Below are 24,407 nucleotides of genomic sequence, written 5' to 3'. Positions count from 1 at the left end.
ATTCACACATGTAGGCTTTGGTGCAATTTTTGAGTAAAACCGGCTTTCAGTTTCAGCTGCATTCACTGCATCCCGATTTCTAACAGTGATATGTTCCCATGTCCTGAAGATAATGCTGTCATTCTGGTATTGTTTGAAAGCTTGGAATGTCAGAGATAACTACCTAGAGATATGAGCAGCTAAAGCAGCTGACCCCCTCCCCATCAGTCTGGAGGAGGAGGGGAGCAGTTGCAGAGCTGACAGCCTGTAGGAGAGAAAAAATAATAAAACATATATAGAAGTCTGTCATTATCATCATTGTAGTGACTGACGTAATAAAGTTCTGTTATTTATACCACACAGTGAACGCTGTAAAAAAAAATTCACACAACAAAGTTAAAATTATTTTTTTTTTAATCTTTCCCCCTAAAAACAAAAGTAATTTATTACACTATATATATCCCAAAATGGTTCCTAAAAACCTACAACTAATCCCGCAAAATAAAAATAGAATTAAGAAGAAAAAATTTAAAAGTTATGACTGCTGGAACATTAATTATGTTACAAAGGGATTAAAAATGCAATTGTGTCCCCTGAGTTGTGCACCAACAAGGTTTACTTCAGATACATTACAAATCTACAATTAAAAAGTGACATTTATGGGAGGGTTTTTTTTTATTTTAATGTGACTGTTAAGAGGTTAAGAATGTTTTTGTGTTTAATCTTTGACTTAAGGCTACTTTCACACTAGCGTTCGGGTATCCGCTTGTGAGCTCCGTTTGAAGGGGCTCACAAGCGGCCCCGAACGCTTCCGTCCAGCCCTAGTGCATTCTGAGTGGATGCGGATCCGCTCAGAATGCATCAGTCTGGCGGCGTTCAGCCTCCGCTCAGCAGGCGGACACCTGAACGCTGCTTGCAGCGTTCGGGTGTCCGCCTGGCCGTGCGGATCCGTCCAGACTTACAATGTAAGTCAATAGGGACGGATCCGTTTGAAAATGACACACTATGGCTCAATCTTCAAACGGATCCGTCCCCCATTGACTTTCAATGTAAAAGTCTGGACGGATCCGTCTGAGGCTACTTTCACACTTAGAATTCTTTTTACAATATAATGCAGACGGATCCGCTCTGAACGCTAGTGTGACAGTAGCCTAATTTAGTATTTTTTTTTTTTTACAGCTCTGGCCTTGATCAATAAAAATGCTACAATCTGGGCTCCAAATATTTCACAATAAAAAAAATGATACACATGCCATATTACAAAGGCAACGCTTGTAGGGGGAAAATACATTGAGTCAGTGTATACAGTACTTCCATGAGAATAAACAAAAAAGGTAGAAGAGATACATTTTCATTTAGGCATGGACTGTATACCAATGGTAGAAGAAATTGGGTCAGGAGCAGCACAACAAACGGCTTATGTAGGGCGATCCGGTGGTCTTGCAATAGCTGGGCAAGGGGTCACAGATCCAACGTGATCCAGAAGTATATGAAAAAGATAGGAGGCCACAGCAGCATATCCACGAAATCCTCTTTATTCAAACGAACGCCTCACAGCAAGGCATAAAAATTACAGCGACGTTTCGGCTATGACTAGCCTTTATCAAGCATGTGTTACAATTAAAATCACTGCATATAAATCCCCCATATTAGATACGCCCACAATACTGTTCAACCAGTAAAACCTAGATACTACAGGTAACACCCACCCATCCCTAGGTGTCATCAAAATTATTCACATGGACCAGCTGGCTAGAATCTCATATTCACCTGTGGGGAATTGTGTCATCTGTTTCTCCATATAGGTGATAGCGTTACGCCGTTCAGAATGCGCACGTCGTCAATCCTCATCGCGTCATCAAATCGCGTCTACTGCAGGGCGCCGTCAAACAAACACATAATGTGTGCGTCAGAGGGCAACACTCCGCTCCGCCTACCCGTATCGTTGAACGTCATCAAAAGGCGGCCCGCTTGCGACATCGGAAGCGGCCGGCTATGCGTCATCAACACGGGCGGCTGAAAAGACGTCATCAAAAAACGCCACATATATCCACTGTAGTCGCGTCGCTTAGCGATGCGAAGAACAGACATGCGCATATATGAACAACGAAACAACAAATGAGTAAAGTTCATATGTCAAAATAGAACGCGTATGGAGTGTCAAACATAGAGACACACAACCCCATATATTTTAACAAGAGGTATAATAGATAAGGTCAATACTGTGAAAATGAAGGTCAGGGATGAGTGGCATGTGGGCCCAATAATTATGGGGCCCCCATGCCAACCAAGCCGTCACTTAAAGAAGACAAATAGATGGGTGTATTAGACAATCAATTATACGGTAGTGCAGTTCAAAAATATACAAAAATAAAACACAAAACAATACAACACAAGAGAGATCAACGAATGCCTGCCACATTGAATTCTAAATTCAACCCGAAGGGGTGTAAAGACTTCAATGTGTAGATCCACTTGAGCTCCTTCTTCCTTAATATCGCGTCCTTGTCCCCTCCTCTCCGCAAAGGTCCCACACTATCTATAACCCGAAAACGAAGCTGGTTGACCGAATGCCCTGCATCTACAAAGTGCTTTGCGACAGGTTTATCCATGTTTTTGTTGCGTATGGTACTTTTGTGCTTATTAATACGCTCCCTAACCTCCATGGTGGTCTCACCCACATAGGTGAGGCTGCAGGGACACTGGATAGCATATATCACATCCCGTGACCTACATGTATAATAACCATTGATTTTATATTTCTTGCCACTATATGGATGGAAAAAGTGGTCCCCCTTGAGAACGTTCCCACAATTGCAACATGATAGACATGGATACGTCCCGTTTTTGCGGGGAGCAAGTAATTTTTGTTTCACTGTCGGATCACATGTATCTGTTTTAACCAGTCTATCACGTAGGCTAGGATTCCGCTTGTATGCCATCATCGGCTGGAAATTGAATTCTTTTATCTCTGGCAACCCCCGCTGGAGTATATGCCATTCCTTTCTAAGGACGTGGGCAATATCGCCACTATCACGACCGAAGATGGACACAAACGGAATCCTAGCCTCGGATGTGGTTCTCACTGTTTTCTGTAGTGCAGTGCATCTGTCAACCAACCTCGCCTTCTGAACGGCGTAACGCTATCACCTATATGGAGAAACAGATGACACAATTCCCCACAGGTGAATATGAGATTCTAGCCAGCTGGTCCATGTGAATAATTTTGATGACACCTAGGGATGGGTGGGTGTTACCTGTAGTATCTAGGTTTTACTGGTTGAACAGTATTGTGGGCGTATCTAATATGGGGGATTTATATGCAGTGATTTTAATTGTAACACATGCTTGATAAAGGCTAGTCATAGCCGAAACGTCGCTGTAATTTTTATGCCTTGCTGTGAGGCGTTCGTTTGAATAAAGAGGATTTCGTGGATATGCTGCTGTGGCCTCCTATCTTTTGTATACCAATGGTGACACCCAGGCATTGTCATGTTATACAGGTGAGGCGGCCCCAGTAGAAAAAGCTCCGCTCTAGTATATAGTAATAGTTTTAGATGTTTTATGTTAAGTAGTTGAGTCATACCACCACTTACTGCTTTGTGAGGCATTCCTTTAGTGCTGCATTTTCATCCCTGCACTTCAACACCATAAGAAAACCATTTTCATGGCAGCATTTTGTGAAAGCTGAAAGTAAAAGAGCAAATGTTATTGAATGTTTTTTTTTTTTTTTCAATTTCCAGTTATATTTCTTTTTTAAATACTTTTTGGGTGGTTATTTTCCATGTCAACATCTATATATAAAACAAAAACAAAAAAACATGAAATATTGCAGTTTTTACATTGCCAAATAAAAGGCATAACTTCCCGTTCTATACACTTTACTGCAGTTATCTATTTATCATTACAGGCAGGATTACAATGACAGATATCTCTGTATAGATAACACTGGATCCACCATTTACAATAGGTGATATCACAGCTTATCAGCTCCCTTCTGACTTCTGCACACGTCACAGAACATGCCTACAAAACTCTCCCATAGAAGTCAATGAGTCAGCTCCTGCCAATTGCGTTTATGGCTGCTGTAAAGCATATCTTTAAAGGGAATCTGTCACCAGTTTTATGGTGTCCTAACTAAGGGCAACATAAATAAGTGACTGATTCTCTTAGCAAAATGTTGGGTCACTTTCTTAAATTGACCCAGTCAATCTGCCAACATCTTGTATTGAAAAGCTCCAGCTGATAATGAGGAGTCCTGAATATTCATGAGCTCCTAACTCTCCCCGCCCACCTGCTGCTGAATGACAGTTTTTTTTCCCTATGAATCAGCAGCAGGTGGGCAGGGGAGTGGCTATAGCTCTGAATTAAATATACGCTGGACTCAATGACATCACGCTGGACTCAAATGGGCTCATTAGCATGAGGCATCTTTGTGTGTATATTATGAGGTAACCATCTGTCACACCAGTAAGTTAATACATCTAAGGTACTTTTTAGTAGTTAATGATTGTATATAATTAGTTAGATTATAATCAAATATCCACATGACAGGTTCCCTTTAAATGCTGTCAAGAAAAGCTTGATGGCAAGATGGAACCCCCCGTAATCATGTTCAGGAAATAAAAACACATTAGAAAAAAAAGATATATGTGTCATCTGGTTTTAATTGGCAGAAAAAAATAAATTGGTGACATTCCCTTTAAGAAACACTTTCTAGTATGTCTAATTGTGTCATATAAACTAAACAAGATTTGCAGGTTTGTTTTGTGACCACCCCCTACTTTTCCCCAGCTACAAGCAGGGGGTTATCAGACGCCTCTCATTTAGTCCCCATCTACAGCCTCAAACAGACCTGCTAGCACACACTCCTTAAATGCTTCTTAAAGGGGTTCTACGGTTTGTTTTAACTGATGATCTTCAGCTGTTTGAGAAGGCCGCGGCGCTCCAGCAGCGCCGCGGCCTTCTCACTGTTTACCACTGGCCCAGTGATGTCACGATTAGTATCAACTGGCCTGGGCGGGGCTAAGCTCCATTCAAGTGAACGGAGCTTAGCCCCGCCCAGGCCAGTTGATATTAGTCGTGACGTCACTGGTCCAGCGGTAAACAGTGAGAAGGCAGCGGCGCTGCTGGAGCGCCGCTGCCTTCTCAAACAGCTGATCAGCGGTGGTCCCGGGTGTCGGATCCCCGGCGGTCAGATGCTGATGATCTATCCAGAGGATAAATCATCAGTTAAAACAAACTGCAGAACCCCTTTAAGGTGCTTCCCTTTGTTCCTAACTCATAATACTGGCCTAATGGCTAGATTACAGATATCATTTTGGGAACTACAGTAGTTCACAAGCAGTTATCTACTTAGTTCTTATCTACTTATTATACAGCGCTGTGAAAAAGTATTTGCTCTTAAGGCTTCTTTCAGATCTGCGGGCTGGTGTACCAACTGACAGACAATGCCGGAAATCGGCTGGACAAAAAACGCGGCATATAACAATATTTGTCCGGCTGAATCCCGGCATACTTGATGGGTAGTGGGTGGATTTCTGCTGGACCCAATTATAGCTTAATGGGGTTGGCGGCATTCCAGTACCGGGAGAAAAAAAGACAATGCAACAGCACCCTGCAAATCAGATAAAGTACAATAATGCCATAGTCACAATTTTTTTTATAGTGCTAATGCTACGCTTATTTAGAAAGTGAAATGCTTGGCAAATGCATTTTGTACAAAACCATCTGAGCCCGTCTGCCGTACGTCAAGGCGATCTCTGTAAGATGGGTCCTGACACTAAATACTACCTGTTATGCGCCATAATGGCCGCCATAAAAGTTCAGGAAGTGTTGGATCCACATGCATGCTGGGTCCACTCTGCCTTTTACCATTTTTACAATGCTGGAGATGTGGCACTCCAGCGAGTCGTGCACTCCTGATTAGCCTGTCTGCCCCATAGGCCTATTTTAATTAGTTTCAGTATAAAGCTGTGGCCTGCTCTCACTACATTCATCGGAAGCCGTCTGGCACAAGGAAAGGTATATAGTGGGCTCAGCATGCATGTTGGTACCTGCATCCCTTGTGGGTAATGGAGGCCATTATGGCACCAAAAATGGTAAAAGGCAGAGTGGACCCAGCATGCATGTGGATCCAACACTTCCTGAAATTTATGGCGGCCATTATGGCGCATAACAGGTAGTATTTAGTGTCAGGACCCATCTTACAGAGATCGCCTTGACGTACGGCAGACGGGCTCAGATGGTTTTGTACAAAATGCATTTGCCAAGCATCTTACTTTATAAATAAGCGTAGCATTAGCACTATAAAATGTTTGTGACTATGGCATTATTGTACTTTATCTGATTTGCAGGGTGCTGTTGCATTGTCTTTTTTTCTCTAGGTTTTTGCTATGGCAGCGTGCACCTGCGCACTGGGAAGTGCTGACTAACCCCCTTATCTTTGCACATTCCAGTACCGGCCCGCAACGCCGGATACAGAGAGTTTTGGCAGGATGTTTACTGCCGAAACAGTCTGCCGGCAGTGTGAAGCTAGCCTTACCGGTTTCATCTATTTTTGCTAATTTGTCACAATTAAATGTTTCAGATCATCCAACTAATTTTAATTTAAGATAAGCACAGCATAAGTAATAGTTCGCAGTTTTTAAATGATGGAAGATAAAGGTTTATCAAACGCCTATATCACCCATGTGGACAAGTAATTGCCCCCTACACCTAATAGCTGGTTGTTCCACCCATTGCAGTAACAACAGTTTTTTACATCACTGTGGAGGAACTTTGGCTCGCTCTTCTTTGCAAAATTGTTTTAATTTGTCTACACTGGAGGGTTTTCAAGCATGAACTGCCTACTTAAAGTCTTGTCACTGCATCTCAATGGAATGGAAATCCAAAATCTTATATTTTTTTTCTTTTGAGCAATTGATTGGACTTGATTGTGTTCCATTTATGACGAGTCATCCAGGTCCTGCTGAAACAAACCAGCACTGGGACATCACACTACCACCTCCACGTTGGTTTCATGTTCTTGTGGTGGAATGTGGTGTTCGCTTTATGCCAGATGTGTATAATGTCTATATAATACTGTTGAGGAGGCCCTGATAAAAGCTTGTATAGTCTTTCTCCTGGGTGGGCCCCTTCTGAATTCAGGCCCTGTATCAGCCACTTCCCCTGCCTCTGCTACAGCTACACCCTTGGACCCATGCCTTCCAAAAACTAATATCTTTTGACTTATCAGTCCTGAGAATATTATCTTATTAGGCTTTGGAGGTCATTTGAATGTTTTTGGAACAGGAATTTTCTTTTGCTCTGCAGTGGTTTGTTCCTTGAAACTATTCCATGGATAGTATTTTTGTAGAGTGTCTTATTATGGAATACTGTACACTGGCCTTTAAAGGGGTTGTGCCCTGAACAGTATTCTCGAAATCTAGATTCTAGAAGAAAAATTGGAGCAATGAATGCGGAGATCTCAGGATTTTCGTTTTTACATCAATCATGGCACCCTTTTAACTGAGGCCTGTAGTTCTGTAGATACAGATCTGGCAGTTTCTGGGTGTGGCACGTGAAACAGAACTCTATTGCCAATTGAATTTCGTTAACTGGCTGACTTAGTAGCTAAGAGGGCAATTACTTTTAAACACAGCGCAAGGTAGGATGGAACAGCATTTTTCCTTCAATAAATGAAAACACGATGAAAACACGATTTAAAAACAAAGTAGGTTGATGATCTGAAACATTAAAGTGTGACAAATATACAAAAAATAGCAGAAAATGGGAAGGGAGCAAATAGTTTTGGGTTTATTTGTACCGTAGTTACTCCACTTTCACTCCTCTCGTCACCGTTCCCTTGACTGACAGGACCAGGTATCTTCTATGTGCTCTTGCCTGGCCCTGTAATTGTGCCCATGCTTTTTTTAATTCTTTAGCGGACGCCTGCACAGTACATCCTTTTAGGATTCCCTATTGCTGAGATCATCTCAGGAGCGGGAAGAAGCAGCTGTACTGTGCATGTGCTGTAGATTCGATAATCGTCACATGCACAGTACATGCAGCAGATTTCACCCTTTGCAATACAGAAGAGGAAACCTGTGGCAAATCATCAGAAATATACAAAACGTGGACCCGCATATAATACGAATGATGCCTGTGTTGCATCCGATTTTTTTTTTTTTTGAAGACCCATTTTAACAATGCCTATTCTTGTGTGCAAAATGTACAAGAATAGGACATCTTCTACCTTTTTTGCAGACCCGTGGAACGAACATACGGACAGCACACAATGTGCTGTCTGCATTTTCTGCGGCCCCATTGAAAAGAATGGGTCCGCATCCAATCCACAAAAAATGCGGATCGGATGTAGACCAAAATTATGGTCACGTGAATGGGGCCTAATTTTTTCTTTCTTTGCATGTGAGTTTTATTATCTTTTATATGAACATTCAGAAACCCAAAACATTTCCACCAAGAGCCGTATTTACTGGATAAAAGGATTTTTTTTTTTTTTTTTATGTTGGCAGTTACTCTGCATGCTGCGATTTTCTTTATAAAAACTCACAGAACACAACTGTCACTTCATGTATAATTACTTTTAATTTACTAGATGTAAAAATGAAACAAATTGTGGTTTTAATGAAAAATACGACCTCTATAGAGTCATAGACTGTAATATTCTACTGAATAAATCCCATCCTGTGTCCACAATATATACCTCCCACAACACACATCCGCAAGATGTAAGAGACAAATATAAAATGTAATTAAATGGAAAGACCAATACATTCTCCATGATGGCACAGGCTGAATTTATAGCTTCTGAAATTGGTTTACACATGACTAGGGCTTCTAATACAATGTTATAGCTCTGTGATCAACAAATTAATCCTTGTTGTAAGCATTTTCTCACTCGCTGACCAAATCTGATCCTCAAGTCTCGCTATTGCTGGCCTGCAGCCACACTGTTTGTAAGGTCTTTGTCACTTATTTAGCACAAGGATTTAATTAGAATCCTTCCTTTCATATCATATAAGGCACAACCCTGCTTTCATCTGTTTCGATTGATAGAGCTCTTTAATTCTTTCCTGTTACAATGGAAGAAGTGGGTGGCATGCGGCCGTGTTTTATATGTGTACACATGCAGGTGAGAAAGTAAGTAAATCTGTACACAGGTACATGACAGCATAGCGACATAGTAACAGTTTAGAAGGCTGAAAAAAAGACATCTGTCCATCCAGTTCAGCCTGTTAGTCTGCAATTACATTATTATCCTGTTCAACACATCTTAAAGGCTATGTACACCTTCAGAGGCAATTTTTGTTTATGATTACATTTTACTCATTTTTGGCTAAAAATCATTTTTTCTATTGGTCTTTATTAAAAATATTGAGCCGTTCTGTCACAAAGGGTTAACTGCTTTTCTAACTGTGTGACTGGTACTTTCACTTTGTGCCAGTCATCTAATAAACCTTGTGTCTAAACTACTAAGAGGTCATAAACGCTTATTTAAGCCACATTCTCAGGCTACATACACACGGCTGTGCCGTGTTTTGCGGTCCGCAATTTGCCAAACAGAACGGGCCGCCCATTATAGAAATGCCTGTTCTTGTCCGCAAAACAGACAAGAATAGGACATGTTTTATTTTGCTTTCGGGGGGCACGGAATGGCGCAACGGATCTGGGCAGTACACGGAGTGCTGTCCGCATCTTTTGCGGCCCCAAAGAAGTGAAAGGGTCCGCGTCCGAGCCGCTAGAACCGTGGCTCACATGCGGACCAAAGCAACAGATGTGTGCATGAGGCCTTATCAGTATGATAAGAACTGAGCTATAATGAGTGTTTATAATGTCAGAGAGCTGAGACAAGGAGCCCATCAGCTCACTGATGGAAGATAAAAAATAAAAAGATAGTACAGCATATTAGCTATGAACAGAAAAAAGTATTCCATATTTTTAATCAAGATCATAATGAGAACAATGCAATAATAATAAAAAAAACATTTGCCCCCAAAGGTGGACATAGCCTTTAATGCTTATGGTATGGTTAGTTTTGTTGTATGCTTAGTAGGGGTGGGGAGCGATATGGCCTAAAATCTATATTGCAATATAATTTTAAGCATGTGCGATATATATCGCTGTATATTCTATATTTCGGGGAGGGGGGGGGTAAACTTTATTTATTTTTTTACTTTTTATTTAAAACCAACTATTAGCCTCCTAAGGGGCTAGAACCCTTGTCATATTCACCCTAATAGAGCTCTAGCAGGGTGAATAGGACTTCAGACTCTCCCGGCTGCTCTGTGCACACAGCAACAGGGAGCAGACTATGGCAGCCAGGGCTTCGGTAGAGTCCTGGCTGCCATGGTACCGATCGGAGCACCAGGCTTACACTGCTGGGGCTCCGATCAGAAGCTGCCACCCTGGGGCCACTGCCACCAATGATTTAATCGTGTGGAGGGGGGGCGCCGCAATTATTATAATACTTCGAAGCGGGGGAGTAGAAGGGAGGGGCTCTGGCCACTGCGCCACCAATGAATACAGTTACTATGCCCGAATACAAACGTAGCCTGCATGTGCCGGCCATATCCCACACCTGGCCTCTATTACTGCGCGCCGTGATCCACCGCAATTAACCCCTCAGGGTTAATATAGGCCGGGTATGGGATATGGCCGGCATATGCAGGCTACGTTTGTGTTCAGTCCCTCCCCTTCTCCTCCTCTCTGTTCTCATTGGTGGCGCAGTGGCCACAGTCCCACCCCTCCTCCTCCTCTCATTGGTGGTGCAGTGGCCACAGTCCCTCCCCTCCTCCTCCTAGTCTGTTCTCATTGGTGGTCAGCGGCAGCCGCACACAGTGGGGAGGGAGGGGCTCCCTCCTTCTCCACTGTGCCGGCTCAGGAGAACATCGTGAGTGCCGAGAGCGGCGCATGCCATGTTCTACTGCGAGCTGCGATATAAACAAAATCTCTATCGTTGGCCAGATTTATATAGTTTATATTGCATATCGTCTATATCGCCCACCCCTAATGCTTAGTTATGCAGCGACATGGAAGTGAGTATATCCCTGTATAACTGGACAGATTTACCATTCTAGGCTCCAGGAAACCCAGGTGACAACTCCTATAGGAACTGTTTGGAGACAATTAGTATTTTTACCAATATCCTTTTTTAAGATACATTTAAGACAATATAGAAAAAAAATTAAAGTACCATATTTTTCAACCTAAGGCCCGCCCAAAGTGTGTGTGTGCGTGTTTGTGTGTGTGGGGGGTGTCAGTGTGTCATATGGGGCAAATACTAATGAGAGGTTCCATAATGGAAGTGCTCGTTAGTACAGGATAACAGGGGAGCAGTGAATGCAGCGCTCCTTATGTTTGTCTGGTAGCTACCACACGCTGTGCTGTAAACTGTGCACAGTGTGAGGACATCTGTAACCTCACAGCAGAGTGTAACAGGGAGAGCGCTGGATCTCAGGGGCGTCTGGACCAGGAAAGGAGAGTTGATTTTTTATTTATTTTGTCTGATCAACATGGGAGTGTAGGGGTGTAATCTGAGGTTTGATTGGAGTCTTATTAACATGGAGGTCTAATCTGAGGTTTAAACCTTTCAGTACCGAGCCACTTTTCACCTTAAATCCCAGGCCGATTTCTGCAAATCTGACATGTGTCACCTTATGTGGTAATATCTTTGGAACACTTTTACTTATCTAAGCCATTCTGAGACTGTTTTCTCGTGGCACATTGTACTTCATGGCAGTGGTAAATTTGAGTCGATATATTTCACCTTTATTTATAAAATAATCCAAAAGTTACCCAAAATTTGAAACAATTCCCAATTGTCTAAATTTGAATTTCTCTACTTTTAAGACAGATAGTAATACCTCATAAAATGGTTATCAATCAACATTCCCTATATGTCTACTTTATGTTAGCATAATCTTGTAGATGTCATTTTATTTTTTTAGAATGTTAGAAGGCTTCGAATTTTAGAAGCAATTTTTCAAATTTTCAATAAAACCATTTTTTTAAGCACGAATTCAGTGATTTTGAGGGGCTTGCCTAATGAAAACCACCCATAAATGACTTCACTTTAGAAGCTACACACCTCAAATTATTCAAAACCAATATTACAAACTTTATTAACCCTTGAGCTGTTCCACATTAATTAAAGGAAAATGGAGGTGAAATTTCAAAATTTCACTTTTTGGGTAGATTTGTCTTGTTAATCAATTTTTTCTTGCAACACAGCAAGGGATAACAGCAAAATAAACCTAAATATACATTACTCTGATTCTGCAGTTCACAGAAATAACCCATATGTGGTGGTAAACTGCTCTATGGGCACGTGGCACTGGTCAGAAGGAAAGGAGCGCCATATGTATTTTGGGGGCAGATTTTCCCAGAATGGCGCAATTTTGTATTTGAAGAGACCCTGACGTATCCGTAAAGTGGAAACCCTCAAAAAGTGACCCCATTTTGGAAACTACACCCCTTAAAGAATATATTAAGGGGGGTACTGAGCACTTTGACCCACTAAGCTTTTTACGGAATTTGGAAACACAGCTTGTAATGAAAAGTTTAATTTCTTCCAATAAAATGTTGCTTTAGCCCCAAATTTTTCATTTTCACAAGGAGTAATAGGAGATAAAGCACCCCATAATTTGTTAGCCATTTTCTCATGAATAAGGCAACACCCCATATGTGGTGGTAAACTGCTGTGGGGACACGGAAGGAGCGCCATGTGGCTTTTGATGGATTGGTTTGCGGGTGCTATTGGTTTTGAGTGATTGTGGGGACTCATTTTTTGCGGTATGAGGTGACGTTTTCATTAGTACCATTTTAGGGTACAGACTTTTTGATCGCTTGGTATTACACTTTTTGTTTTGGCATATTTATTTTTAATTTTTTTTTTACAGCATTAACCTGAGGGGGCATCTCATGTGATATTTTTATAGAGCAGGTTGTTATGGATGCAGTGATTTCTGAGAGCCCTATTTTTTTTTTATTTTTTGGGCGATTGTCTTAGGTAGGGTCTCTTTTTTTTTTTTTTGGGCGGGATGAGATGACTGTTTGATTGGCACTATTTTGGGCAAAATACACCTTTTTGATCTTTTTGTGAGGCAAGGTGACCAGAAAATGCCTGTTTTGGCACTTTTTTTTTTTATGGCGTTCACCTAACCACCCGTTCATATGGTATTTTTATAGAGCCGGTCGATACGGATGCAGTGATACCTAATATGTATACTTCTTTTTTTGCCTATTTTTTTACAATTTTGTTTTACTTTATTTTGGGAAAAGGAGAATCTTTTTTTTTTTTTTTTTTTCTTGAAACTTAAATTTTTTTTTTTTACTTTATTTTATTTGGGGGTCTGATTCCCTTTACAATGCGTTACAATATTTCTGTATTGTAATGCTGTGGCTGTAAGTGTATTACCAGTGTAATACACTTACAGCCTCCTTCCTGTGAGACCCAGGATCTCACAGGCTGACAGGGAAGGCAGCCACGATGCCTAAGGAAGTCATCGGGCTGCCGCCCCAGCCAGCCGGAACCCTCACACAGCGCTGACCGCGGCAGTGTGAGGGTTAATGTGCCAGCATCGCCGCTGGTATCTCACGGGTTAAATTGGAGGTCTTAAAAACAGAGGTCTGATTAGGGGTCTGACCTGAGGTCTAATGAAACTTTTTTTCCCCTAATTTCTTCCTCTAGGTGCGTCTTATAGGGCAAAAAATACGAACTTGACAGAAAAGGACAAAAAAAAACTATATAAAAATGATTTTTTTTTGGGTTATGGGGGAAAGGGGCGGAGTTTATTAACCTCTTGAGTACATGAATTTTTACATTAACCCCTTAAAGGAAATGTATAATCAGAAAATGACCTATTGTTTAATTCACATTTTTAGGCTTAACATACGGTATTTTTAAAGAATTTTGTTTACATTTTCCACTTCAATATCTATATTTAAACCAAAAAACATAAAATCCTGCCATTTTCGGACTGGCCACTAAGCCTAATAATAGCCATTACTTCTTGCTCTGTACAGAGCACTTTACTGCAGTTATCTGCTTATCTGTACACAGAGGTGAGATCATTACAGGCAGGATTGAGACAGGATCCTCCATTAACAATAGGTGATTGTCAAAGCTCATCTATTCTTTCCTTGAGCATGCCTAGAAAACTCTCACATAGAAGTCAATGAGCATTGTGTCTATGAATCATGGAGCTGCCGTAGAGCAATTTTCTTAATGCCGCTAAGAATAGTTTAAGTAAGATGGCAGCCTTTATAATCATGTTCAGAAAAATAGAATTTAAAAAATCTGCAATAATAAAAAAAATAAAAATAAAGAGATTAGAAAAAAAGGCTAAGTGTTAAAATGAGGTTTTAACTGGCAGAAAACATTTTTGGTGACACATTTTGTTTAAAGAGGACCGGTCACCACAAAATGCAGTGCAATCTGTTGATTGTAGGCTATAGAACAGGAGAAGTTGAGCAGATTACTATATTGTTTTGTGGGAAAAGATTTAATAAAACCTGTAATTTATCTCTCTGCTTTTTCTACCTCATGTGAACAGCTATTGGTACAGGGAGGAGGAGTGATCAGTGATTTATAGCATTGTGTGTATAAGTGTGCATAAAAGATAAATCCTCCCTCCTGTACCGATAGATGCTCACAGGATGTGAAAATCAAGGCTATAAATGTACAAATTACAGGTTTTACTGAATCTTTTCCAACAAAACTATATATCAATCTGCTTAGCTTCCTCTGCTCTATAACATGGTACTTTCATATTGCATTTTTTGGTGACAGGTCCTCTTTAAGGACTGGGCCTATTTTCATTTTTCCTCCCCGCATTCCAATAGCTAAAACTTTTTAAATTTTCCATTCACATGGCCATATGAGGGCTTATTTTTTGGTGGGACAAAATGCTTTTTTTTAACCACTTCAACCCCGCTAGCTAAAACCCCCTTAATGACCAGGCCACTTTTTACACTTCTGCACTATACTACTTTCACCGTTTATCGCTCGGTCATGCAACTTACCATCCAAATTAATTTTACCTCCTTTTCTTCTCACTAATAGAGCTTTCATTTGGTGGTATTTCATTGCTGCTGTCATTTTTACTTTTTTTGTTATTAATCAAAATTTAACGATTTTTTTTGCAAAAAAATGACATTTTTCACTTTCAGTTGTAAAATTTTGCAAAAAAAACAACATCCATATATACATTTTTCGCTAAATTTATTGTTCTACATGTCTTTGAAAAAAAAAAAACTGTTTGGGTAAAAAAAAAAATGGTTTGGGTAAAAGTTATAGCATTTACAAACTATGGTACAAAAATGTGAATTTCCGCTTTTTGAAGCAGCTCTGACTTTCTGAGCACCTGTCATGTTTCCTGAGGTTCTACAATGCCCAGACAGTACAAACACCCCACAAATGACCCCATTTCGGAAAGTAGACACCCTAAGGTATTCACTGATGGGCATAGTGAGTTCATAGAACTTTTTATTTTTTGTCACAAGTTAGCGGAATATGATTTTTTTTTTCTTTTTTTTCTTACAAAGTCTCATATTCCACTAACTTGTGACAAAAAATAAAAACTTCCATGAACTCACTATGCCCATCACAAAATACCTTGGGGTGTCTTCTTTCCAAAATGGGGTCACTTGTGGGGTAGTTATACTGCTCTGGCATTCTAGGGGCCCAGATGTGTGAGAAGAAGTTTGCAATCAAAATCTGTAAAAAAATGACCGGTGAAATCCGAAAGGTGCACTTTGGAATGTGGGTCCCTTTGCCCACCTAGGCTGCAAAAATGTGTCACACATCTGGTATCGCCGTACTCAGGAGAAGTTGGGGAATGTGTTTTGGGGTGTCATTTTACATATACCCATGCTGGGTGAGATAAATATCTTGGTCAAATGCCAACTTTGTATAAAAAAATGGGAAAAGTTGTCTTTTGCCGAGATATTTCTCTCACCCAGCATGGGTATATGTAAAATAACACCCCAAAACACATTCCCCAACTTCTCCTGAGTACGGCGATACCAGATGTGACACTTTTTTGCAGCCAAGGTGGGCAAAGGGGCACATCTTCCAAAGTGCACCTTTCGGATTTCGCAGGCCATTTTTTTTTTTACACATTTTGATTGCAAAGTACTTCTCACGCATTTGGGCCCCTAGAATGCCAGGGCAGTATAACTACGCCACAAGTGACCCCATTTTGGAAAGAAGACACCCCAAGGTATTCCGTGAGGGGCATGGCGAGTTCCTAGAATTTTTTGTTTTTTGTCACAAGTTAGCGGAAAATGATGATTTTTTTTTTTCTTAGTGGAATATGAGACTTTGTAAGAAAAAAAAAAAATCATCATTTTCCGCTAACTTGTGACAAAAAATAAAAACTTCCATGAACTCACTATGCCCATCACAAAATACCTTGGGGTGTCTTCTTTCCAAAATGGGGTCACTTGTGGGGTAGTTATACTGCCCTGGCATTCTAGGGGCCCATATGTGTGAGAAGTACCGTATTTTTCGCCGTATAAGACGCACTTTTTCTCCCCCTGCGTCTTATACGGGAATGCTGTCAAAGCGAGCGGGGACTCGGGGAGGGACTGGGAGGAGGAGCTGGGGCCGGCAATAGCGGCGGGGCGGTGCAGTCACTGTACTATAGCCCCGCCCCGCCGCTATACTAATATAATATGTCATATTCAATTAATGGTTATTAAATATGCCCCTTTATGCCTAATAGTACCTTAAATCCTTAGCGCTTCAGTAGTATGCAGGCCGGGCGGGCGGCAGCGTAACTCCCTGATGTCACGTGCCTGCGCCGCCTACTTTATGAATGCAGCAGGCGGCACAGGCAAGTGACATCAGTGAGAGACGCGCCGCGCCGGCCGCCCGGCCTGCCGGCATTGTACTGAAACGCTTAGGATTTAAGGTACTATTAGGAATAAAGAGGCATATTTAATAACTATTAATTGAATAAGACATATTATATTAGTATACTGGAGCGGCGGGGGATCTGTGGATGGCACAGTTATGGGCTGGGAGGGTCTGTGGATGACACATGTATAACAGTGCCATCCACAGATCCCCCCCCCTGTAACAGTGCCAGCCACAGATCCCCCTGTAACAGTGCAAGCCACAGATCCCCCCATAAGTGTCCGTCATTCACAGTTCCCCCAATAACAGTGTCCGTCATCCACAGATCCCCCCATAACAGGGTCAGTCATCCACAGATCCCCCCATAACAGTGTCCGTCATCCACAGATCCCCCCATAACAGTGTCCGTCATCCACAGATCCCCCCATAACAGTGTCCGTCATCCACAGACCACCATTAGTTCCAAACACACAGCACACCTTTTGGTTAAAAATATATTTTTTTCTTATTTTCCTCCCCAAAAACCTAGGTGCGTCTTATACGGCGAAAAATACGGTACTTTGCAATCAAAATGTGTAAAAAATGGCCTGCGAAATCCGAAAGGTGCACTTTGGAATATGTGCCCCTTTGCCCACCTTGGCTGCAAAAAAGTGTCATACATCTAGTATCGCCGTACTTAGGAGAAGTTGGGGAATGTGTTTTTGGGGTGTCATTTTACATATACCCATGCTGGGTGAGAGAAATATCTCGGCAAAAGACAACTTTTCCCATTTTTTTATACAAAGTTGGCATGTGACCAAGATATTTATCTCACCCAGCATGGGTATATGTAAAATGACACCCCAAAACACATTCCCCAACTTCTCCTGAGTACGGCGATACCACATGTGTGACACTTTTTTGCAGCCAAGGTGGGCAAAGCGGCCCAAATTCCTTTTAGGAGGGCATTTTTAGACATTTGGATCCCAGACTTCTTCTCACGCTTTAGGGCCCCTAAAAAGCCAGGGCAGTATGAATACCCCACGTGACCCCATTTCGGAAAGAAGACACCCCAAGGTATTCAATGAGGGGCATGGCGAGTTCATAGGAATTATTTTTTTGCATAAGTTAGCGGAAATTCAAAAATTTCAATCTTTCATGGACTCAATATGCCCCTCACGGAATACCTTGGGGTGTCTTCTTTCCGAAATGGGGTCACATGTGGGGTATTTATACTGCCCTGGCTTTTTAGGGGCCCTACAGAAACACCTAGATACAGAAGTTGTCCATGAGAGTACCGAAACCACAGGTGTTATGGCAGCCTAGGGGGGCAATGACAGGGGGTGATCACCATATAGACTCTGATCACCCCCTGTCATTGATCACCCCCCTGTAAGGCTCCATTCAACGTCCGTATGATTTTTACGGATCACGGATACATGACTGATCCGCAAAAAACATACGGACGTCTGAATGAAGCCTTACAGGGGGGTGATCACCTCATATACATCCTGATCACCTCTGTCATTGATCACCCCCCTGTAAGGCTCCATTCAGACGTCCGTATGTGTTTTGCGGATCTGATCCATGTATCCATGTATCCGTAAAAATCATACGGACGTCTGAATGGAGCCTTACAGGGGGGTGATCAATGACAGGGGGTGATCAGGGAGTGTATATGAGGTGATCACCCCCCTGTCATTGATCACCCCCCTGTAAGGCTCCATTCAGACGTCCGTATGTGTTTTGCGGATACGATCCATGTATCCATAAAAATCATATGGACGTCTGAATGGAGCCTTACAGGGGGGTGATCAATGACAGGGGGGTGATCAATGACAGGGAAGTGATCAGGAAGTCTATATGCGTGATCACCCCCTTGTCATTGATCACCCCCCTGTAAGGCTCCATTCAGACGTCCGTATGCGTTTTGCGGATCCGATCCATGTATCCGTGGATCCGTAAAAATCATACGGACGTCTGAATGGAGCCTTACAGGGGGGGTGATCAATGACAGGGGGGTGATCAGGGAGTCTGTATGGGTTGATCAGTGGTTCATAAAGGGTTAATAAGTGACGGGGGGGGGGGGGTGTAGTGTAGTGTTTTGTGGTACTTTACTGAGCTGCCTGTGTCCTCTGGTGGTCGATCCAAACAAAAGGGACCACCAGAGGACCAGGTAGCAGGTATATTAGACGCTGTTATCAAAACAGAGTCTAATATACCTGTTAGGGGTTAAAAAAAAAAAATCACATCTCCAACCCGCGAGCGATCGCCGCTGGCAGGCTGGAGATCCACTGGCTTACCTTCCGTTACTGTGAGCGCGCGCGCCTGTGTGCGCGTTCACAGGAAATCTCGGCTCTCGCGGGAGGACGCGTATATGCGTCCACCCAGAAGAGCAGGGCCGCCGCCAGGACGCAATCCTACGTACGGCGGTCCTGTAGTGGTTAATGGCACAATTTAATTTACCGTGTCTTGCATTGGAAAATGGGAAAAACATCTTTGTGGGGTAAAATTGAAAAAAAATAAAAAAAATTCTGCCAGTTTATTGGGTTTCGATATTACAATGTTCACTGTGTGCTAAAAGTGACATGACATGCGGGTCAATACAGTTACAGAGGTACCAAATTTGTATAGCTTTTATTTTTTTAAGTAATAAATCAAAATCAAAATTTTCTTTGCATCGCCATTTTTTGACCATATATTTTTTTAGATTTCTGTCTACAGAGCTGTATGAGGGCTTGTTTTTTGTGGGACAAACTAGTTTTTATTGGTATCATTTTCAGGGTAGATACAACTTTTTGATCACGGTTATTCCATTTTTTGGGGGAGTGGGGGGCAAGGTGACAAAAAAAATGGCATGTATTCATCATGCAGGAACGCAGAAAAAATAGTTTAAATAGTTCATACATTTTTGGACGTGTCGATACCGGTTTCTTTTTTTATTCTTCATATATATTATATGCAAAATTGAGAAAGGGGGGTGATTAGAATTTTTTTTATTTTTCTTTTTATTCAGTAACTTATAGTGGCTTAGGGGGCTATAACCTGCAATTTTCCAATTGCTTGTCCCATGGACCATAACAGAAAACTATTATGGTCTATCTGATTTTCATTGCCTCCCTATGAACCTGTGCCTTGTGCACAGCTTTACAGGCAGTTTACCATGACAGGCCTGGGAACCTTCAGAAGGCCCCTTCGTAGCTCTGAGATTTCACCGGGGGGGAAGGGGGGTACTTCAATCAGAAGTCAGAGGGAGCTCTGAATACCTGCCTAACCTCACAGATGCCACGATCACTATTGAACACGGCATCTGAGGGGTTAATTGTGGGTTAAATTATCAGTTTTGGGGTCATCGCTGATCCCAGTCATTGTAGCTAGGTGCCTGCTATTATACAGCTGACACCCAGCATTTATGGAGTAGGCTCAGCACAGCAACCATACATGTACGGCATAAATGTCAGGATTATATGAACGCTGAAAAACTTAGTTTAATGAATGAGGCTAAGATGTGTATGGTTTGATACATATCCATTAGTTATAATTTATATTAAATCTAGTTTGGCAAAAATAAAACTGATTCAGCTGTAGTTTTTTTTATGCAATAGGAATATTTTTAAGTACACAAACATTTTGGCATAAATTGGCTCTTGTAATGCTAGGCTTACAAGGCAACTTTTGGTCATTGTGCAGGTGCTGTGAAATCACAGCAAAACCAAAGCATGTGGAGCACTGCAATATTCCTTCTCAGGAGAAAAGTCAAGCATGGTTGAAATTGTTGAGATCGATGCAAATCTACTGTGTGTACGGTAGGGTTAATTTTGTGGTTCTTCTACTTTAAGACTATTTACAACAGTTGGCAAATACCAAAACTGGTACCTAGCAGAGATCTAACCTACCGTATATCATATTCCTAAAGTTTTGACAAGGTAATGTTAAGCAATCAGCTGGAATATACCGTGCCATCACTAAGTGTATACACTTGCCCTACATATTTCAGACGGTAAGCTTTGTCTTCAATATCAATGTTATGCAGTAAATCATTTATTCACTTAGCTCTTGTTTAACCCTTTTTATTTCAGTATCCCAGAATTCACAGTAAAACATACTGCAACAGAGGAAAACAGGGATATCACACGGGAGCAGAGGTCGCACTACATTTTTTCCAGAAGAGTAAAAATACTCCTCTTAACAATTTTGAGGAGTATTTTTAGCCGAGGAGGAGTACAAATTTTGAAGCAATTCATATATATATATATATATATATATATATATATAATGCATAGGCCCACATAACATTATGAGGCTGATATTTCTGCAGGGAAACCATTGCTAGTCTCCCATGCAGAAATACATGTAGACAATTTTACATTTATCCAACATCACACTCTAAATATAAGACCACTGCTGCCATACACAGTACCCACCCGACGCTGCCATACACAGCGCCCACCTGACACTACTTATATACATATTACATACACAGCTCTACCACATGCCCATTTCACAGATAGTTTACTATATACATATTGCACACACAGCTCTGCTACATGTCCATTACACAGATAGAACTACGGTGTGCACATTACACACAGAAAACTGTACAATAGACTAGTTACACTGACATAGCCCTGCTTTATACACACCTTCCACACAAAGTTCCTCTGCATTCTCCACCTGCACAGTCCTACACGGAGCCTGTGTTCCCCTAACTCCTCCCACGGGTCCTGTTACCACAATGTAGTGTTTAGTCCAGACTCCTGGTCTACTCCTAGTGGAGAGATGTCAGTGAGGGGTGGGGCTTCGCAAGAGAAGGGCGGTGCTTCATGTGTGCCCAACGTGGCAGCTTCTGATACAGCGCTCCTGACTAGAAAAAGTCTTTTTCCAGGGAGTAAAACAAGCGTCATATGACCTCTGCACGGGAGTCTTACAATGACTTGTGGCTGCCACTGTTTTGACACAGAACCCCTTCAGTGGTGCCTAAAGAACTCAAATTGCATGTTATAGATATAGATTATGATATTTTTCAGTGATTGATTTACTTTAAAAGGATAATTACTCGTCACTTGAGAGTGAGACATGACAAATTTGCCATAGTACACCTTTAAATCAGGATACAGAGCTACCTAAAGCACCTATTGCAATGTTACTTATGTATGGAAATGTAATAATTGTATCTGCATTTCTTCTTTTTTCAACCATACCTCACCTCTATAATTGTATTTATAGAAATGTCATATACAGCAGGTTTATAATGAGCTTCCTGGTGTCATTAATCCATAAGACGCTTCTCATTTACCTTTTCCAGCATACATGATCATTTCATTAATGTGACAATGTAATGAGTATTCGGCACTTGTATCCATTAGTGTTTCAGAATTCTATCTAATTTTATCTTCAAGCCCTTATACAGCTCTGTTCTGCACTGGAGGCTTTACAATATACTGTCCGGTAAAATGCCAGAGTCACTGACATCAACCAGATCCCATTATATGCAATAGGGTCCACTGAGCGCAACTTGTGTCCATGCAATGGACTAGCGCTTCCGTTATGTTTGCTGTTCTACCCCTATAAGGAATCAAGCACACAAACATTTTCTTTCCGTGTCCGTTTCGTTTAATCCACTTCGTGACTAATTACTTTATCACAAAGCGCATTACTTTGTAAGCGATTGTGCTGCTCCCCGTCATTGTACCCTTCAGAGGCCATGTTCATACATGATTGCGGCATCTGATATTAACAAAAAGTGTACACAGGATTTCGGCCAAGATCTTCAAGTAAGATGGTGGTGGCAAATGTTAAGATATAATTTTTAGTTTTTTTTTTACACTATTTCAGGTTAAATCAATTTGCTACTGCTAAGCACGAGGGAATTTGGCTTTGAGGTGAATAAAATGTATCCTGAACTTTGGATACAAGTCCATGAAATTATATGTACCCCAGAATAGTACCAATAAAACGTACACCTTATCCCATAGTTTCCAAAATGGGGTCACTTTTTCTGAGTTTCTAGTTCTACTGTAGGGGTGCATCAGGGGGTCTTCAAATGCTACACGGTAACTTAAAATTAACCAAGTGAAATCTGCCCTCCCCAATTTTTTATTTAATCACCAAGAGTGAAGCACCCAAACGGGTTACCATTTTCATATGACATCATCATATAAGAGAATGAACAATATAAAACATGTAAAGGGACAATTTAGCGAAAAAGTTGTCCCATAGAAGTATTTTCGTAAACATGACACCATAAAGTACAAGCGCTAGGTGAGTTCCATCGAAACAGATCAGATATACTATTAAGAGCACTCCATCAACATTTGACAGTATTTGGATTAACCAAACAAACAGAAGAAGCAGACAAAGACAGAACAACAAGGGGGAAGATTAGACAGAAGGGGGGGGGGAGGAAGGGTCAGTGGGGGGAATAAATGCCTATTGTGTCAGTAGGTCTTGGTACTCCTGTGTACCCTGGAAGGTAAGCCATGGGGTCCATGCCTTGACATGGGCAATAGTAGTATGCCTTAAAGCCGACGTGAGCTCCTCCATTCTCCATATCTCCTCAACCTTCTGAATCCAGTAACTAATCTGTGGGGGTGAGGACGACTTCCATCTCGACGGGATGCAGGCCCTTGCGGCTATGACTAGGGAGCGCAAACAGGATTTACGCAACACCGTCAGCGGGAGGTCTGAGTAAAATAACAAGAAGAATCCCGGTGTATTCGGTATAGAGAAGGGAAACGTCTTGGCAAATGACCCATGAACCCTGTTCCAGAACGCGCGTAGCTTGTGGCATTCCCAGAAGATATGCATCATTGAACCTGGAGCTGCTGCACATCGCCAACATAATTGAGAGGTGGAGGGGAACATTCTCTGCAGTCGAGTCGGGACATAATACCATCTAGACATGATCTTATATCCGCTTTCTGAAATTTACTCGCTACCGATGATTTGTGTACCAGAGAAATCAGCTTAGGCCAGTGGTCAGAGGGGATGTCAAAGCCCAGGTCTCGTGCCCATTTGTCAGTGTATGGGGGATGGTATTCTGGGTCCGGTGCAATCAGGGCTTTGTAACATTCTGATAGAGTGTCTGAATGTCCCTGAGCCTATGCAAATCTTTTCAAAGGAAGTGAGGGATCTGTCTAATCCACTCTGAGAGGGTAAGGTAGATAAAAAATGAGCTAACTGTCTGGCCCCCCAGTGTCCCAGAGGGCAAGGGCTGCCCTCCAAAATTCTTATGTTGCTCCTTCCCTTCTGAGCCCTGCCGTGTGCCTATACAGCAGTTTACGACCACTCTGTAAACTGCAGAATCAGAGTAATAAATACTGAGTTTTGTTTGGCCGTTACTGAATTTCTGTTTTGCAGCCATACAGGAAAAAAGGGATTTAAATGGAAAATATACAAAAAGAAGGGAAATTTTGAAATTTCTCCTCTATTTTCCTTTAAAGGGGTTCTGCAGTTTTTTTTATACTGATGATCTATCCTCAGGATAGATCATCAGCATCTGATCAGCGTGGGTCGACACCCAGGACCCCTGCTGATCAGCTGTTTGAGAAGGCAGCAGCGCTGGAAGTAGTGCCGCGGCCTTCTC

General features: G+C 41.7%; 1 protein-coding gene across 1 annotated transcript in view; it reads right to left on the bottom strand.

The window, feature by feature from the left end:
• Positions 1 to 24,407, bottom strand: part of CMC1 (C-X9-C motif containing 1) — a 72,445-nt gene that overhangs the window by 298 nt on the left and 47,740 nt on the right. Inside the window, exon 3 of the mRNA XM_044294360.1 lies at positions 3,576 to 3,666. Coding sequence (XP_044150295.1) covers positions 3,576 to 3,666 — 91 coding nt within the window. The remainder of the gene's footprint in view (positions 1 to 3,575; positions 3,667 to 24,407) is intronic.

The sequence above is a fragment of the Bufo gargarizans genome, chromosome 5, assembly GCF_014858855.1.
Source record: "Bufo gargarizans isolate SCDJY-AF-19 chromosome 5, ASM1485885v1, whole genome shotgun sequence".
Classification (NCBI taxonomy): Eukaryota; Metazoa; Chordata; class Amphibia; order Anura; family Bufonidae; genus Bufo; species Bufo gargarizans.
The sequence above is the reverse complement of the archived record's forward strand: the minus strand, read 5'-3'. Positions and strand labels throughout refer to the sequence as shown.